The sequence below is a fragment of the Diuraphis noxia genome, unplaced genomic scaffold (genome assembly GCF_037042655.1).
Source record: "Diuraphis noxia isolate RWA-SAM2 unplaced genomic scaffold, SU_Dnox_SAM2 contig0004, whole genome shotgun sequence".
In the NCBI taxonomy this organism is placed as follows: Eukaryota; Metazoa; Arthropoda; class Insecta; order Hemiptera; family Aphididae; genus Diuraphis; species Diuraphis noxia.
Genome location: NW_028301714.1, coordinates 42,973,502 through 42,994,805, shown reverse-complemented (window position 1 = coordinate 42,994,805; position 21,304 = coordinate 42,973,502). Strand labels below are relative to the sequence as shown.

Genomic DNA, 21,304 nt, shown 5'->3' with positions numbered 1-21,304 from the left:
TACGTCCGCCGCGGCGCGGCGCCGCAGACAGATAGTACTCACTACTCGCAGCCGTCGCGACGCGTCGTCGTAATGGCGTAAACCTAAACCTTCGCTGTAATAATATTATACGCGTCTGTGCGTTCATTGTAAGTGTTTTAAATAATTATAGACCTGAATTTATGTTACATACTTTTATGTAGATTATGCTCCTATCATTTAAAAAAGTATTATGGAATGGTAAAAAGTATATCATGTTTTATGAATCAAAAATGTATTTTTTTTTTTCATTTATACCTACGAGGCTACTACGAACATTTATTTAACAACACATGCGGGTAGTCCGGATCGTTTTATATTGTTTCATCGACTGGCTTTTTGTCTGTTGGACATTATTCAAATCTAATACTGTAAGGTTTCATATTATTAATATTTTCCGTTTTTGTTAAACTATATGATAAACAATAGAATATAATACAAACAATTATGTAATATATTGAAAACATTAATATTAGGTACATGAGCATGTATTCATTTTTAAAAGTATGAGCCGATCTGTATAAATAAGTTAATTGTTGAGCTGTAAATGTACTAAAAACTAATAAAAAAAAAAGTCTGAGCTTAAAATATTATAATTGTAAATTTCAAATTTTAGAAACATACATATTGGTATTTTGATTTATAGAACCCCTAATAATTATTCAATGAAATAAATGAATAGCCAATACAAATATTCATCAGGAGAAGAAATTAAGATTTTCGTTGATAAATTAGCTCCCATAGTCCTATCATCTATAAAAATAATGTTACACAAATACTGGTAAAAAACAAAATTTGTTTATTTCATTCTATCTACCTATAAGTATATAATACAAACAATTTACTACGGCACACGAATTACGAATGAAACGTTTTACAGAAATTATATGGTTGGGTACATACTACCATTGATTCATCAATGATACAAATTGATACTACATATTAAACTAAGTGTGCCCGATCAGACTAGCGTTTTGTCGGCGACCGAAAAAACTATCACAACCGAACCGCAATCGGCACGACCGTTCAGACTATGCGTTTTATCGGCTGCCGAGTACCTACAAACGGGATTAAAAAGCACAGCAATCGTTGTTATTTTGTTAATTTTGAAATTTAATTTAAATTAGTATAGGTAATAGTAATTGATTTCAACGAAATATATCTAATATTATAAGTTAGGTATAAGTTACATAATCAAGAAAATCAAACTAGCCAACATGTTGTTCGGCGATTCAGTCAGTTAACTTATATCTGTTACGCACCTTCGAAATCCTATAAGTCCGAAAGAAAGGTTGACGGTGACTGAGGTAACATTTTTAATTTTTATTTAATTTTTATATTTGTATCTACGAGATCTATACATCACTATATATTTAACAGGTATAATAATATGTGATGACATAAATACTTGACATAGGTAGTACATGATATTATTTATTTAGTATTAGATGCGCTATAATAAGTAACTATAGGGAATTTCTATTTTTTACAATACAAAATACAAACTATAGATTCAATTTGTTGTGTTCCAAAAACCTCTCTCAAAGACTCAAAATGTATATTCGTATCATTTTATTTACTAAAAAATAAGTATTTTGAAAAAACCATTTTTTTTTTTTTTTTAACAGTACAACTTTAAATAACAAATTTCCAAAGAGCAAAATCGAAATTGTTCTATAATACATTTTTAATTAAGTAAATCAATCAGTCTGATAGAACCAACAATTTTTTGTTTGGACATAGGTACGCACTTTATCATCTTACAAAATAATTTTGTTACTTGCAAAGTAATATATTTATCAGTGAACTTAGTTGTAAAACCAATATATATATATATATATATTTACTAGGTACTTACATATCAAAACAATTATCTTAAATAACAATAAATTATTTATTTTAAAAATCATTACAAAATTGCGAACATTTCCTCTTTTTGTTCAAAGCACAAAATATTTAAATTTATTTAAAATATATTAAAAGAAAACATTACTTCATAACTTATTTCAATGTGCAAATAATTAATAATTAATAATTAATAATAAAATAATATAGTAAGAAAAATAAAAACCATACATAATAATATCATGCCTATATATATTATAATTTATAACCTACCTGGTCGTATTTCATAACTAATAATTATTATTTATAAAAATTAGGAATCAAAATTATTGTGTCTGGTTTGATGGTGATGATTGTGACGATAACGAAGGCGGGAGTGTGGTTAAACGGTGTAGTCTGAATAAAAAGATGATGATAATAAATTAGGTTGTGTATATAAGTTGGATATGAATATGTGTATGGTTGAGCATTTAAATAAGAACTGGAATCATATTGTAAGTTAGAAGATGAATTTTGGTTAATTGCATAATCATTAATATTTAAAGGAGCTGTTGGAATTTTTTTTAATGTTCGAGTAAATTACTTTGAAATGGAGTAATTGGATTTTTTTTTTGTTTAATTTGGATTAATACGAGTAGATGAAACGTTAACCGGTGTCTCGGAGGTATCATCGTCCATATCATCTAAACTGACTAAACTGAGACGTGCTGTATCATGTTCAACATTATTTTTAGGTCCTTATTCATGTACTCTTTGGAGCCTTATAGAGGCCATATCCCAAATACACGAATAGTTTTGGACCTCTGTTATTAATTTTTCAGTTGAATACGTGTTTGAAAAATATTTTTTAAATATAATATAAGTATTTAAATTTTTTTAAAAACTGCCCATTCAAAAAATAACGGTAACCGAAAAACGCTCCGTGTAGACAAATGTACTGTAACTGTTGTGTACGACGGAAACGCATCGTCGCTACCAACCCGCAACAGCGCGCGGTTGATTTCAGACCGAATTCGGACAGTTCGGACGTTCTGAGAATCTGTCCAGTCTGGTCCCGATAATGCGGTTTATATGTTAATTATAGATGTCGCGGTCATTTGCCGATCGGCAACCGACAAAACGCATACTGCATAGTGAGATCCGGTACTTGCAGCCCGTATTCATCGACGAAGTAATAAAATAATTTACGGACAAAATAATAATATTACTCGTAAATTTACTGATTACACTCAATGTACGTTACCGTTAATTAATATTTATCCATAGAAATCAGATTGTATTAACACTTTAATGTATAAATCATAAAACCCATAAAAACCAATAAAATGTCGACCGTATACGGGCATACTACACTGCATGATAAATGAAATCACGATTACTGTTTAATGAGGGTTTTAAGAAATTTTTCCGATTTCTGAACAAAGTCTAAATTTTATATTTTTATCCTACCAATTTTGTTTAAATCATAGATTATACTACAAAGTCCTTATTGACAAAATTATTTCGTATTATAATTTAATAATTTATTAGTTATTATATTAGATTATAAAATTGTTTCCTTATCAGCTGTCCGTAGTCCGTACTAATGTACTATTCGTCGCTTATTCTGAACCGAAATTTGCTATGTTACATGTGAATCAGAGATAGAATACAAAGTATAGTGCACTGATGATAAAAAAAAATATAAGCAGAACAATCAACATCTTCAACAATCAATGATTTTAATAGAATACCATTGTTAATAACGGCCCACAAATAACAAAAAGGTGATTTCGGAATACTGATAATACCACAATGCCTCGAATAGTATATAAAATCGGATAACCAAACACGCACAACACGTGGTACAAAAATAAAAAACATTAAATAGGTAAAACAAAAATTAGTAGTCTAGTGCGTCGTATACCGTAACGCGTATACCGTCATCATGGTATCCTGTTGTGCGTGGTTTTTGCCGATCGCGTTTCCCCCGCAAACGGTATCCGATCGGACATGGCTCGACGCCGACACTCGTACACTGAGGCCCTGGTACTTGGAAATCAAAGCCGTGCAATAACAAGCAGAACCCAATCGAACACCATATTTTTCTATATTATTGATGTCAATAACATTGATGTCCACACTCGTCGAAATCGAAAACCCAACCAGAACAACGAAATTCCCGCTCAACTGGTCATAATATTAAAATGCGTTATTATAATATTATTTTCGACGACCGGCGCGCAACCTACCTCTCTCAGCCGAAACCTGATCAGCCAGTGATTGCGATATAAATCTTACTTATTTTATGGTTCGTTTACTCAATGATATTGGTTTAATTTTATAGTTTTTTAGAAATTGTATTACATTTTAGATGCGTTGTACCTTGTACGTGTTCTTAGGTTGCCACACTCGTATTTGTTGTCTCGGTCTTACAAAGTACAAACCGCGTAACATATCAAATTTACGCTCAGCAGTTCACGTTTTACTCCGTTGGCTTAAAAATTACATCGAATAGACCTATTAAGAAACTTGATGGTAAGAATATTATCTGTGTTTTTTTGGAAGTATTTTTACGATAATTCAGTTTTTAAGGGAGTTATGAGTATTTTTATTTTATAATTTATTACACGCGCATAACTCACATAAAAACTTAATTATCGTAAAAATACTCCCAACAAAACACAGATAATGTTCTTACCACCAAGGTTCTTAATAGGTCTATTCACTCTAAATTTTTAGCTAACAGAGTAAAACGTGAACTGCTGAGCGTAAATTTGATATATTACGCATTTGTAAGACTGAGACAACAAATACGGGCGTGACGTCCTCTCAAGTGATTCATCCCAGAAGTAAAATAAACTTTAAACGATTATCTCCATTAATATATAAATGTTATATAGGTATAAATCAATAAATAATTTACCTTAGGCATTATTGTCTAAAATAGCAAAATTAAATTTTAAATTTTAAATAATATGCATGCTTTTACAAATTTCAAAAAAGAAAGTTGAACATTTTTGAGAACATCAACAATAATAAATGTACAAGTTAGATGCTAAATAGTGGATAAAGTTTATTATTCCGATATCCGATGACAGTAAATTGTCGACCGTTAAGTACTTATTTCACAGAATAGATTAAGTCTATTCTGTGCTTATTTTGCTACAAACATTTTTTCCAAGATAAAAATATATGGAACCTATTCCAAATATTTTATCTCAATTTTTTACACAACTAAATACCATAGTTACTCCATTAACTTCGATTTCATCAACTCTCTTAAACACATTGCTTACCAAAATTACCTTATGTTATGTAAATTTTGGTTGTGTGGTGTGAATAAAAAATGTGGTTTTCATGAGTAGACTGTATATTTGAATGTAAAAAAAAATATGTTGCTGTCGTACACCGCATAAAAAGAATATAACCTTAAAAAGTTAAAAATATATAAATCAATTTAACAACATAACCACGGTCGCAGACGTGACTGCTTACAAAGTGATACAATATAATAGTAGGTAATAATGACTAATCTTCATAACCACCTTATAATCTTATGCCTTCGCTGAATCATAAAACACGTTAATTTTTCTTCATATCTATACTTTATATATATTATTTAATTACTATAATAAGTAATAATATTATTGCTTATGTTTATCTAACTTGTTAATATTATAACCGTTCGTCATTATTATGTTGTGTTTTAAATTTTAATATTTAATTGTATTATGTTATTACTATATATTTCTACTCTATATTTGTATACCGTAATTTTTCAAACTATAATGATTACATGCTGAAAGTTCTAAAATAAAAAAAATAAAAACAACGTATTATGTTAACTATATTCAAATAATTTTCATAAATCGATTCAGGATCAATTCGCTCTAACCCAATTCACCGATTACGCGAAAACCGATCTCCGGTAAAATATTGAAAAAGTTGCAACTCGCCGACAAATCGTAGGTTCACATAATAAGAAAATAATTTTTATATGGAAATATTAAAAACTTCAATCTATAATCAAAAATGGTGCTTTGGTTCTGATAAAATAAGGAAATTTGAGAAAATATTATCATTTCAAAAGAAAGGTATAACATTTATTAATTTGAATTTGAACTTCTTTATTCCAACGTTATTAAAATTAAAATTAAAATTTTAGGCTACAAAATAGTACAACTTGTACTATGGAATATACTTGGACGCAATAATGTTTAATTTCCATTTAGAAAACAGAAGCTCATCATAACTCAAAGTTAAAATAAACTCATATAAATACTCAATTCTTTATTATATTATTGATTTTATAATTTATATTATAATATTATATTAGTATTATTGACTTTATATTATAATATTATAGTTTATATTAGTTACTGTCTGGGCCTCACACTTATAATGCGACTTACGATTTTTCATTGATGTTTTACTATTATCATATGACGATTGAAGTTTTTTGACACACGCCGCGCAACAAAAATATAGTTAGAAAGAATAATGATCGAAGGGTCGACGAAATAACATTTTAACAATTATGTTTTCGTTGTCACTTGTCCGCACGTTGGGGGGCCTCGCTTTTATAAATTGCACAGGACCTCACAAATCATATAGCACCAGCACTGTGTCGACCAATCGGTACGACATGTTTCGAACATCAAATCTCTTTCATCATGTCTGTATTTTTGTACTTAATTTTGAAGCCCTTCGAACTAGATTTCCCAAAGCTTATATATTTAATCACGAGTAGTAAAATTGTACGGTGAATCTAAAAATAAGATGAATATACATTGACTTAGATGCATTACATAGTTGAAACAACTTTACTTCAGTATAATTATGTCATGAATAATTTCACTTTTTCAAGTTATTAATTGTATAGTTAGTTGTGTACAATATTCAAATGGTTGAATCATCGAGTACTTATACTTGTTATTATACGTAGATATTAAAATACTAGTATTTATATTACCAATGGTGATAATGTGATACTTATTAATTTGCAACGTATACTAACGTATAAACATCGAGATAATAATAATAATTGGTGCTAATATTCTTTACCTCGATGCATGTTAAACACTAAGCTAATCTTCATAATATTATGTACTTTAAACAGTATTGTCTCTTAAACCTATAATAATTTCTATTTTCTATAATAAGCACTGTAAAATAATGTCGTATGGGTTTGAGTCTCATACTCTTATATTATCGTTATTCATTATTCACGTGTAAACGGGTAAAATATTAAATAATATTGTCACAGTATAATACACATATTATTATGCTCTCATGCGCTTGTTATCTATGTACCCCAGGCACCGGCTACCGTAATATTTCAAAACAGTTAACACTAATATTATAACAATAATAATATTTGAACTACTACAGTATAAATTTATTTATTTATTTTTAATATATAAACGCCAAACGGAAATTTTAAAATATCAGAATAAGTATAAGTTAAAAGTTAATAGATACAATAATATGAAATAATACAAATACACACACAAAAAAAAAAAAAGATCATATGGAAAAATACACTATTATATAACTAAATAGTAATACCTTAATTTAATAATATAAAACATTAAATATATATATATATATATATATATATATATTAATATATATAAATCATTAAAATAGATTTTAATTTAATATAATAGTATAAATAAAGTTTATAATAAAATAAAATTGATACTATATTGCTATAATATCAAAGTCAAAGTACCAACCGGTCGACGATTGCAAATATTGTATGAAAAGGGCGCAAACAGAAAGAGAAAAAACTTCTCGAAATAGGTATAGCGCTAAAATTATGACTTAGTAATACCAATTTATTCAAGCTCTCTTGAACACATCGATGACGATTAACCATTAACGTCTAGTCGTACAAGTGGTAAAATCATTTTAAATAAAAAATAACAGTAACAATATTTCATATTTTATGTAACTTTTTCGTTAAAATACTTACTACTTACTGTAGTATAATTATTATTGAATGTCAACTATATTTTCTTGTGCAAGGTCAATACTCTAAACGACACGTATTATATTATAAAATAAGTAAAAATATCTTTTTTATTATGGAGCTTAAAAATATTAATTACATGACATATAAACAAATATTTTTTTATCCTTTACTATTTTTTTCCAAAAACGTGTGTTCGATTTCGTTGGGACTCACATAATTTCGGAGTTGGTAAATTGCGTCCCGCAAAAAAGGTCATAGTTATATACTGTGTAAATTGCGGCCCGAGTATATTTTATACATACGTAAATTGCGGCCCGGGTATATTTGAAATGTACGTAAATTGCGGCCCGGGATATTCCGATTTCCGGTCGGCTGGTTATATTATCTTTAATATTGATCGATAAGGATATCACTTGATGCTCAAAAAATAACTCAATTAGACTATGTGCGGGAATTATCTTATAAGTTTTTACCAGTATATTAATTCGAATTTTTATAATACTATTTTTTTCACTATACAAATTTTTACTTTTTTTTAATATTATATTTTTTAATTATAAACAAAACAGCAAAACCAATATTTTTAACCATACCAATATGAATAAAATTATATTGCCAGTCCTAAGTCTGAAAAATGGGAAGGAAAATATTGATTTCGTAACCTTTAATGTAATTTACATAACAATGACATATATTTAAGTACCTAGGCTAATATATTAAAATATACCGGGGGCGCAATTTACGTATGTATATAATATACCGGGGCCGCAATTTACGTATGTATAAAATATACCCGGGCCGCAATTTACATAAAAAATTTGAAACGGGACGCAATTTACAGCGACCCCATAATTTAATGCCCAACATTTTGGCAGAATATAATATGTCCATACTGATGTAGCAAAAAGTACATTACCCGCTGGTTTCTTCGTGAATACGATGCAACAAAACCTAAACACAATTATCAAATACCTACATTGTAAACTTCCATTTTTATCTAAATTGATTGTTTTTATTTTATTCTACTATATTTTGCTGTTCTAATAATCTACATTTTTGAATTTGAATTTCAAGTTTTACAAAATACAAAAACACGTGGTAAACAAGATAACTCCTGTGGCTTGGTGAGGCGCGGTCGTACGCTCAATCTGCGGAAACGCACTGAGCGTACGTACCGGCCGCAGTTGCTAGCTCCCGGATGGGTGACCACCCGGGATTTTTAGCAACATATCCTTGCCACACTTACACAAACACGTGTTACAACCCTACCCAATTAAAAACCTACAAAGAAACATACAAAAATAATCCCTACCGTACCACCCCACACCCAATGGCCTATGTTGCCGCGGGTTCTCCTTACAAAAAAAAAAAAAGATAACTCCTGGGTCTCCACACGCGCGGATTCTGAACTCAGTGAGGCCGAGTACCTAATCTTTATTGATATTTAAATTGAATAAAAAAAATTTAAAAAAGAGTTTAAACTTAAAATTCCAAGTATAATATCATAATATTACAACATCGTCGTCTTGCGGCCTTGATGGGCGTGCGGCGCACAAAAGTGTGTCCGACCGCAGGCAACTCGGCACGGCACGTGTCTCAAAAACGAACGAACTAGCGTTAACCACCGAGGCCCCAGCGTTGCATGGCCCCCTGATCGGTGCGTACGAGGAAATGTACCCGAATACGGAAAACTCGCAAAAAGTTGCGCACGTGATGGAAAGTCCCGCAATATGACTAGGTGGTGAAGATGACGTATAATATGCACTCGACGCCGCCCGTGGTTTCCAGCGGTATAGTGCATCGTAAATACTGCATTTTCGAAATTAATATCAAAAATAATATTTTATTGTTGTTAATGTTAAGTGCTGTTTGTGTTATTATCATGACTATACTGTATTATATTTACATGATTATTTATTAATTTTTAGTATTTCATATAATAACGAGGTTACCTATACTTAAAAATATAACGATTTACAATATTATTTACTCATAACAAATTACAATGATATTAATAATGCAAATATACCCATAATATAAATAAGAGACACATTGATCATTTATGTAGTATCATAACTTTGAGTCTTTGAAGCTTTAAGCTTAAATCAATAATAATAATAATATCTTTAGGAAAATAAACGCGTTTGAAATACTAATGTTGCTGGCCGATCCGAACAATTATCGTATACCTACTCGTTGACTTTAGTAACAAACGTAGTGGTCTAGGAGATTTTCAAATTTATCGATCTCTGTGTTGAAAGGAATGTTATTTAGTTCATTAGCAATTCTCAATTCGACCAGCTACTACATACACTCGTATATACATATACGCACACATAAAAAATGGCTGCTTGCCATCGTAACATATACGAAATAAAAGTCGAACTACTCCAGGTTCTGTATGAAATAATTATGAGCATCACGGACGGTTTTTATGAAAATAACTACAAAATGCACATCTCGATCATAATTCTACTGTTTACTATCGATGGAGATAGCAAGGGTAGAGGAGCGACGCGCTGTCCCTAGAGTCGGAGCCCGTAGATTCCACTGCTGTCCCTGCAGGAGACGCACCGCTCGTCACAGAAAACGACGAGGTGTCAATTGCTGGAGAAATTAAACCAGCCCAGGGTAAAGAAGAGCCAGATAACGGTGAGGTCGTTGGTAGGCCGGAACCGCCAGCAACAACCGGAAAATACGACCAGCCACATAGGTGTAAGATCTCGTGCTGCATGGACAGGCGTCAGGCGGATTTTCCGACGTCTATGTTATTGACGGCCAACATTTAATTCCCTACTATTATGGTTACAACGACCGTATGGACTTATTACCTTGGAAATTATAATAAACTGTTTTATATTACGTGCTAGACGTACCACAAAAATATATTTTTCTATATTACTATTATAAACAATTATACTATAATATTATAAGCATGTGTATTACAACGGTTTAGAATAATCTGCACACATAACGTTGATAATTACATACATCGTATGCTAATTAGAGCATAATAATTAGTGTTATAACGGGGCTAGGTTAATTGAGTCCGAGATTAGTTTGGTACATTTTGAAAAAAGTAAATTGAGTCCTGGGGAAAACAGATAGTAGGTAAGTTGAGTCCCGGGAAAAAATAGGTAGTAAGTTAATATTTTGACTTATGTTAAACTATTTATATAATATAATATTTAGATTTATATTAATTATTAAAAATATAAATTAAATAAAAAATAAATGTCATTATTATTATACATTACATTATATTATTATACACTCCATTTAGTTAAAAATTAATCAAAAAAAATTATTATCGTTAAAAATTATTATTATTATATTATAATAATAATATACCTATATTATGTACTTGGTAAAAATTTCATTGATATTGTTTTAATTTAACTCAAATCGGGTAATAACATTACTGGTGTATTTGGTCATTTGCTCCTTATCGAAGGTACGATGTTACAAAGTTATCGACTTTTATTGACTGTAAGTGCTTTGGAATTGTTAAGAATGTATCGTTATTTTATCTTTGGGGAAAAAAATAATTATATAATTAATAAAAATGCATGTTGCTATTTTCAAAATCATATACATGCAGTCGATGAATGTCCACAAATCACAAATAAAAATTTTTAGTGCATATTGTTAAATTTTAAATGCATATAAATCGTTTTTCCCTGGGACTCAAATTAGTAATTACCTACTGCTACTACTTACCTTATTTTTTCCGGGACTCAACTTGCCTATTTTTCCCCGGGACTCAATTTACCGAGTTAGGGTCATTTGAGATTCAATTTATCAATCTCGCGGTTATAACGATACGATACGTATAATAGTAACAAATACGCGAGGCTGTTAACTGTGGTATTAAAAATTTATGATAATCATACTATTATTTCTATTTGTTCATTGTTCTTATGACGTATAGGTACCTAGGTATATAAACACGGGCGGGTACGCCCGTACACATTCTGTATAATTGTATAAGTACCTAACACATACGGTCGCGTATAAATACTCGCGAAAAAGTGTAATTTAAATTAACTCAAACGTAGGATTTTCTCGTCAACGCAGTTTTTTTTTTATTATCGAAATTTTAACCTAACATTAAAATATCATGTCAATTTATAAAAAAAACGTTCATTAATACTTAACAACTGGTTAAATAGGTTGTAATATATTTAATATTAGTATCGAGAATTTTATGAAACATAAATTAGGACGTATATTGCAATAAATAGTACCTACACAACAAAACATACATATTTCAAGAGCGTATTTAACAAAAAATACATTTATCGCTCCGCTCAGAATTTAAAACAACAATCAATTCTATTATTGAGAAATACAAATCTGCTGAAATTATACCAGAAAATAATTTTTTAAATCAGTTTGTTATTATAATTATAAAATATAATATATATAATTGTATTCATCGATTTTTATAATACTTTTAATTGCAACTTAATTTTGAAAAATTGACGATCAAAACTTGTTAAATGTGAAGAGTAATAATTATTTATTTATTTGTATGTTATATTATTTATTACATTGTATATGTATTTATACTCCCAAAAAAATCAGTATGTTCATTACTAGGGCTCGGATTTCAATGCATTTGCATCTTTTTTTTTGGGATATCTTACGCGATGCTTTCCAAGATACAAATATGTTTCAAGTACTTCGCAATCTAACCACAATAATTTTTTGGGGCATTTTTTTGCTTTTTTAGTGGATTTCATACGGTTTTAATGCATTTTTTAGTACATTTTTGACCTATTTGTCGTATTATGACTAAAATATATATATATATATATATATATATATAGTAATATATAATAATACATAGTAATATAGTAATATTGCGTAATAATATATAAAATAATATAATTATATATAATAATAATAAATAATAATACTACGTAATACAAATTATTTTCATTTTGAACTATTTTAACTAATTTAACATCAGGTTTTTACAACCTTTATGTCACACCATCCAATTAGCCGATATTATTGCACACAACTAAACTTTTATCGGATTATTTTCTTATCGAGCGATAATATTATATCGGTGGTGCGCGTGGCCGATTGTCCACGCTTTCAGTCGTGTTGCGTATTACGTCGAAGGTAGTAAACATTAAATAAATTCTTATTGTACAATGCAATGCAAATATAATTTAATTTTTAATTTTAATTTTATTTTGTACATTGTTATATAATTTAGAATTTTTATTAGAATTTTATTTGTTGCTCATTTTTTAATAATAATTAAATTTGAATTTATTTAATTAATAATGCATTTTTTGAAACGGCATTTTTTTTATATTTTTAGGGCATTTAAATCCGAGCCCTATTCATTACTTACTATATAATTATGCATTTATAACTAACTATTAAGTAAAAATGATTTGAGCAAAATTTGTCTATGTCGACCCTATAAAATGTTTAGAGCGCAATTATTGGTATATGAAAAGGTAATTTTAATCGCAATTGGTAAACGGTAAACTGCCCAATAGTAATATCTCCCAAAAAACTTCAAAGAAATTAAAAAGGTCTTCTCTGCTTTACCTCGATGGATTGAAGTACTTGAATTTTGAGATAAATAAAGAATCGAAAACAAACCTCAACATTCTGTGCTAAAACTTGCAAAATTGACTATTCAAGAAGATTCGACGACATGCAATTTCAACACATTTTCAGCTTCGAAAAAAAAATTGCACAGGTCAAAGTGTATCCTTGGGCATACGAATTTTTGCAGGCAAATATGGAACGTTCTGCGCAGCACACACCGACGTGGGGACAACACATGGGTTGCTGTGAATGAGTCGCGCCTTGTGCACAACGCACACGAGTGTGTCTCTGGTCGCTGAGTCTGCCGACGAACGAACAACACCCACGAGCTCTTCACGTGCATAAAGCCCTGGTACTTGTGTGTCCGCGTTGCGAGTACAAGGACGTGTACACACTACACACATGACGTATTTGACTCGTACACAATATTATACGTATATCACACGTCATGTACGCCGATATACCACAGAACAATAATAATAATAAACTACCGCCGCCTACTGTCGAAAACCCTACAATCGTCCATTGGTGGCGGCTGTGCGTCCGACCCCAATTATAACGATATATATAAATATTAATTTCATCATTAATATTATTAAATATAATAATAATATTATTATTATTAAAAATATTATTTAATATTAAGAGGACGCTAGTACGCTACACCCGCACATATTGTTTACTTCTTACAAGTGCGTAACATAGCAAATTTTATGCTCAGCAGATCACGTTTAGCTCCATTAGTTTAAAATTTTGAGTAAATTGACCTCTTACAAAATATATTAAAGGATCTGCTGAACGTAAAATTTGCTCAGATACGCGTATGTAAGACGAAGACAACATAGGTAGCGTCCTCTTAATAATAACGAATTAATGCCTACGACGACATTATAATTTTGTTGTTTTCAGAATTTTATAAATCAACAAACGTAATTTATATTATCAATTTATCATATATTATTATATTCAATATTGTAATTTATTTTATTAGTAATCTATCATTTTACATTTGTACGTGCCTTTATGCCCATATTGCTAAAACATATTTTTTCTCGATATACGCCCCACTGCAATAAGATAATAATTAATATTTGTGATGTCTTATGTGGGTAACACGATGGAATATGATTATTCTGTGCCATTTATAATAAACCTAATAAAACACAGGAATGGATGTTTTTTCAATTGTACATAATAATATTAAAATCGTATCCATGGTCTTAGTTGGTAATACAAATAATAATTGTATTTATTATTATCTAATGAATTAATAACTTTGAACGAGAATAAACTGTGTTAAATAATAAGAGTATGCCAGTATAAAGGTTTTATTATTGTACTAGATAGTTTAATAACAGACTTCTTTTTAGGTGATTGTGTAGAAAATTATGCTTATTATTTCAATTAAAATTGTATTCAAGTCCCAATAATTTAGTAGGTACTAGGTACCTCGATTTTCTGTGATTTTTAATATTTAACTCATGTTTTATTTCTTATAAGAAAATTAAACAAACTTACAACAATTTCATCAAAAAAGTCTTTATATTTTAAAAACCGTATAATCATTTATCGCATATAATTTTACCTAATGACGTGCACTATTGTACAAATCCATTTTTCAATATCGTTTAGTAGTCTACTGAGATCTTTAGAAGTATAATATTTAAGTGTTCTAATGTGTTTAAATAAAAAAAAATTCACAATGATCCTTCACAAAAATATATATATAATTCCAAAAACTTGATGTACTATTTTCCATATTAAATGAGACACGAGTCAAATGAAATTTACAGTAAGTAAACAAATTATAACACTCGTGAAATTAAAATAGGTACATATATGACATATTAACGTCTGGTACAAAAAAAGATTTGCTAAACATCTCATAGATTATCTCCGTCCAACTATGTTTAATTCTATGCTATTATATCTTAAAATAAATGTTTTTCATAACTTGAAAAAAATAGGTCATTTTTGTAATAAAAAAAAGTATATTTAATTATAATTAAATTAGGTATACACAATAGAAAACTATATAGTGATAGACCATAGTTACAAACTTAAAAAATTGACTTTGTAGACGAATTTGATATTAAATATTTTTGTGCCGAAGTGCTGTCGCTGGACAGTCTCTTCAATTCAAGATTTTCATGTAAATAAGAATAGCGTTACATATAAATTGAATGCTGTTGCGTTTGTGTTTGTATTAATTCTATTACTATTGTAATTCAAATATCTATTAAGCTTATTGTACCACGAGTACAGATTGTTAAATTTTCTTAATTAAAAAAAAAAAAAATATATATATATATATTTTTGTTTTTATTTTACAGTACTTTGTTAACGCATTCGTTCTACTTTTTATAACTCACCCACCACAGGCCACTCTTAATAGGGTAAACTAATCATTAATTTGCAGTATTTATAAAATTTTATTTTCACTGTTATAAATATGTTTTTTTAGTAACCACGACAACGAAAACCTTATAAGAAATCGGTGAGAAACAAAAACACAAGTATCCTAGCTACCTCAACATTTGATATTTATGTTAAAAAAAATAATTACAGACTGAATCTAGATGTGCAGTGAACCGTTGAATCATTTGGTATGATTTGATGTACACTGGACCAATATTTATCTTGTACTTATGCATAATTAAATAATAAGTAAATATACACCGGTTGTCGTTTGCGCATTACTATTGTTTATTTTGACCTTTTTTTGTATAAGACTGTAATTATTACGGGTACTCGTCCAATATGCTATCTACCGCACATTTGTTGGTTAGGCCGTAGCCATTTTCCTGCAAAAACGAGATACCGTTTTCCTTCGCTGTCAATTTTCCTCCAAAAAAATAAAAATAATTCTTGAACATTTTCCTCTACTTTCCATTTTCCTCTACTTTCCATTTTCTTATTTTTGTGTAAATCTAAAACAAATCACCGCAGATACTTGAAATTTTCACTGAATGTTTATATAGGCATTTTTTATATTTGATAAAAATTTCAAAATATTTTGATTTGTTTTGAGCTGTTTACTGACATTTTAATTTTTCAACTTTTTAATTTTTTGTATAAATGTCAATAAAAATGTATTTGTTGGGTAGAAAAGTTTGAAAATTTAATTCAAGACACCTAACATATTGTTACAATAGCAGTTGACAAATATTAAAAATGCATAGGCACGATGTTTCTTTTATAAGCATTCAAAGTTTGAATTTTGACAACATACGTAAAAATCACGAAAATTCGTAAATTATTTTAAGTTAGAAATTCATAAAAAATTTTATTTTTAGATTAGATTTGAAAATTTTTAATAATTTATAATTTATCCTAGACAGATAAACCGTCCCCGCTTAGAATCGTTTTTCGTATATACAATGATATAATATAATTTTATTCAAATTTAATTCCATCCATAACTTACCAGCTTTTGTAAGTTTAAAAATCTTAAATCATTAATTTTCTATATAACATTAATTATTATATACCACGTATATCATTTTTTTATACCGTTTTATTGTTCAGAATATTGATGAATGATAATTTGGTGCAGGTAAACAGATAATTCGCAAATGATATAGGTACGGCCATCAATACATATAATTAAATCCAACACTTTTGCACTTATTGTTAAATTATAATTTGGTCTTAAGAGTTTATATGATATTTATAAATACTATTATGTGAAGCAATAAAAAAACACAATTTAATATTAATGATTGCATTATTTATTACGAATTAATAAATTGTTTGTCAAGTGTTTTGTCAATTTACCAGCTATACAGTTGAATTATTAGATTAAATATTTGTTTAAAAAAAAAAAAATGAAATTATTTAAGTATGATACGAGCTTTGTGGAGAAGGGCCTAAGCCCCTTGCTTGCACAGTCCTGGAACCGTTTTTGATTAACTTAATCTTTGTCGAAATATTATTTCAAAAACGTGCTCATGAACATACAAAAAGAATTTTTCAAATACTGTACATATAATCAATTATTACTTATTATAATTACCATATTATGTACCTACATAATTATTCGTTTTTCATAATCCCACTTAGAAGGGTTAATCACATTTTGTAGCGAGAGATCAAGCATCGTCGTCCATCATTGTTATAGGTGAATAATATTTGTCCGACGTTAAAATTTTAAAAGTATATATTCTTCTTCTTCGACATATAGACCATAATAATGCACATATTATTTTGGCTACACATTATACTCTGTTAAGCTATTATAATATTATTCGAATAACATTTTGAATGGAGCTGGTCATCGAATTCACCGGAATTGTTTTATTAATCACATATGTGTTTTTTCAATTTTGTTAACAATAACAGAAACAATTTTTCCCATTTATCCCATAACAACATTGTTTTATTTATAATTATAATTTATTATTCGCTTCTAAGTCCTATTTAAATTTATAACGTATTAATTTGTAGTTTTATCTGTTATATAGTAATATTAAGACGTACGTAGTGTAGTAGGCATTCGATGTAAACTGTAATAGTCTGAAATACACTACCTATACGAATGAAGCTATTTCACGGTCACTGATATTCAATCTCACAATAATTGTCGCTCTGAAAGACTGAACATATGTTTCTGGTACCCTAGTCACTATATTGAAAAACGATCGTCAACAAGTGCACCGTGTGCATTCGACAGTCGTATTTTATTTTTTACCATAATTTATACAAAATAACTCATCATTACTTTTCTATCTTTTAATATTTTTTTTTTTTTTAGAAAAGTTAAAGTTATGATTAATGACACTAATAATATCAAACTTACATAAAATAATTGGATAAAGTTAAAAGACAAGTTACATGGGAAAAACTGACAAATCATAATTTATAATTGGCATTTCAAATGAAAATCTATAATAGTTTACAGTTAAAGAGTTCAGTTCACAGCAGATTGATCAAATAATATAATAATAATATTATATTATAAAATATCTAAGTGAAATTCTATCGCACGGGTTTTAGAAAATAGTATCCTATTAATTTTGTTACTTTTTTTTTACACTTCATCATATTATGACACTATAGTTAATTTAATTATCGTTTATCAAATAATGATCATTTTATTGGCGTGTAATTGTACTGAATGCTATAATAGTAGGTTAATTTTTTTTATTGATTAAACATATTATGTACAGAAGCTATAAATGATATTATAAGTATATATGATATTTATTTTGTTAAATAAACTTCATATTTTGCATATTTTTATACGATTTATTTATCAGTATACCTTTTTTTTTCAAAATAAACAGACAAAACCTTCTGTTACACTTGATTACTTTATCAATACTATTTAATAATATTCCAATAGTAACCGAATAATATTGACGTTACAACATTAAATTTGGTTAGTTAATAGAAATATTTATATATAATAGAATTCTGTAAGAAGTTGTTTTTATTATAAAATAATTATTAATAATACACTGTAATAATATTTTCATCACTAATAAAGTAATAAATTATAATATAAAAACATTATTCATTAATGTTCATAATTTATAATACTATTTTAGCGCTGACATTAAGTTATTAAAATCATTAAAATCATTTAAATAACTTGCAGGTATCTAATATAAAAACGTAATGTCATAATATGACTGAGTCTGTACATGCATTTGTATCAAATTGTAAACTATAACAAATAGTTAATAGTGTATGGTTAATAATAATTATATTTGTTGTTTTTAATTTAAATAAAATGATTTAAAAGTTATAAAAGTTGATCTATCCGTACTAATTTATGTGAATGTGATACTATGCTTTTTAGATTTACCGTGGAACTTAAAATAACTGTTCTGATTCCTAACCTCCTTATACAATAGTAATCCCAGATTACGATTTATACTTGTATGTATATAAAAATATAATCACTATTCAGCATTAAAAATCATTAGATCGCTTTTATTTATACTTGTAGAATATTATAAAATAAAAGTCATAATATGAAACAAGTCGTCTTTAATAATAGACATGTTTAGTATAATGTAAATTCGTTCATTCAATTTACTATACAAAAAAACAGGGACTCACACGGAACACACGCATGCGTGTAACTGAAATAAAAATAATATTACAATAACATATCGACTACAGTCACATGCCCACATGCAGTTGTTTTCGAGTCGCATCTCATTTCCCCACCACATGTATGGCTTTAATTGAAAGGACATTATTAAGGCTTTGTTTCATTTTTAGTGAGAATTTAATGATTCGACCATTTCAACTATAACAGTTGAACTATTTAAGTCTCGCAGGAATGACATATTGTACTGATGATACTACGTTTGTTACAGTTTAGTGTTTTAGTTTCTTATGTCTCTGAAGTTACTTTCGGCTCAACATACGCACAACTGCAGCCCATCGATGTGGTTCGAACGTCAACAGTCGGAAACACAAGTTACGATTGTTTCGAAGACCAATACGATATGCCACTGGTGTTTTGGCATAAAGCCAATTTAGAATCTAAATTATCACTGATCCGATCATTGGACGATCAAGACGTGAGCATTAAGCGTGGTGAGCTAAAAGCTTATATTTCATACATTATTTTACTCGAGACGATGTTAAAAAGGATTCGGAGGCACTGTTTGTTTTCTTTCTATGGCCCATGCGTAACATATAGACAAATCACAATATTACCCAGGATCTATTTTATTTTTTTTTATGTTTTTAAATAATCTTATAGTAAAATTACCCATTACAAAATCAATATAGAGAATAATATTTTTGAGCGAATGACATATCGATTTATCTAAATATTGTCTTAAAGCAATTAAGATATCATTTAAATATACAATATTTTTATTTTGAAATTCATCGAATATTAAGTCAAATAAAAATAAAATATAAAACCCATGTCATACCTTCAAAAATATTATTCTTTATACTTTTTGTAATAGGTGGTTTTACTCTAAGGTCACACTCAAAAATTATAAAATACGATTTTAGGTGAAAGCAATTTGTATGCATTATGTTTCACGTGAATCTGAAAGAAAAAAACAATTAATATATCGCTGACATACTCATAAATTCAATTTACGTCATGCTCACAATTTTTTTCGTTCACATGGTTTAGAACTGCTAGCAGCTGGCTGTAAGTGGCTCTGGAATTCGGTACCAGGCATGATATTACTAGAAATATATTTAGGAGACCAACAAATTAAATCTTTCAAAAAGCGTGGAAACTTATACTCTTCAGTAATATCTAAATTAAACAGTACACATTGGAGGTGTGAGGATAACAGTTTTGTGGAACATGTAGAAATTACGTTTGAAAATAAAATCACGTGAGTCACTAATAACTAATTATAAATAATAATTGAGTTTAATATTAAAAATTATTTTTCTAGTTTCATGTTATGCTGTATAACAATATTATATCTATAATTATCATCTAACTAATATCTCTAATATCTACTAATATTTGAATATCTGTATTATAATTTTTAATTTAGTTATAAATATACTTTATGCATACTTTAATCATTTTTTTCACTCGACATAGTCAAATATGACATAACAATTTTAATATTATGTATGTGCATAGGTGTGCACAGGTGGTATGCAGGGTATGCAGCCGAATGCCTTGAATTTCTTTGAGAGGTGAAAATGTATGCTAAAAAAAAACCTTTTTTGCGCAATAAAAATAATTAGCGCGTATATTAAAATATTTATAATAATAACAAATAATTAAAAATGAGAGAAATTATATCAGACTAACGGCAGTAACAACGTTTGATTCACATATTACAATCATAATAAGGTGATTGCTATATGCTAACCACCATTTGACGTATAAACATACCTATTAGCAAATCGAAACATTCAATTTTTTGTATTAACTACCAAGTATTTGTGAAATACATACTT

The 21,304-nt window shown here is 28.6% G+C and overlaps 1 protein-coding gene across 2 annotated transcripts in view; it reads left to right on the top strand.

The window, feature by feature from the left end:
- The first annotated feature begins 272 nt into the window (after positions 1–272).
- The window catches only part of LOC107165215 (putative G protein-coupled receptor CG31760), a 28,907-nt gene continuing 7,875 nt past the window's right edge, over positions 273–21,304 (top strand). Inside the window, exons 1-3 of one of the 2 annotated variants that reach the window (XM_089227573.1) lie at positions 273–389; positions 19,729–19,951; positions 20,511–20,721. In XM_089227573.1, coding sequence (XP_089083699.1) covers positions 312–389; positions 19,729–19,951; positions 20,511–20,721 — 512 coding nt within the window. In that variant the 5' untranslated portion in view covers positions 273–311. Of the gene's footprint in view, positions 390–19,567; positions 19,952–20,510; positions 20,722–21,304 lie in introns of those variants that run through there. The other variant, XM_015513355.2, reaches the window with a different exon arrangement.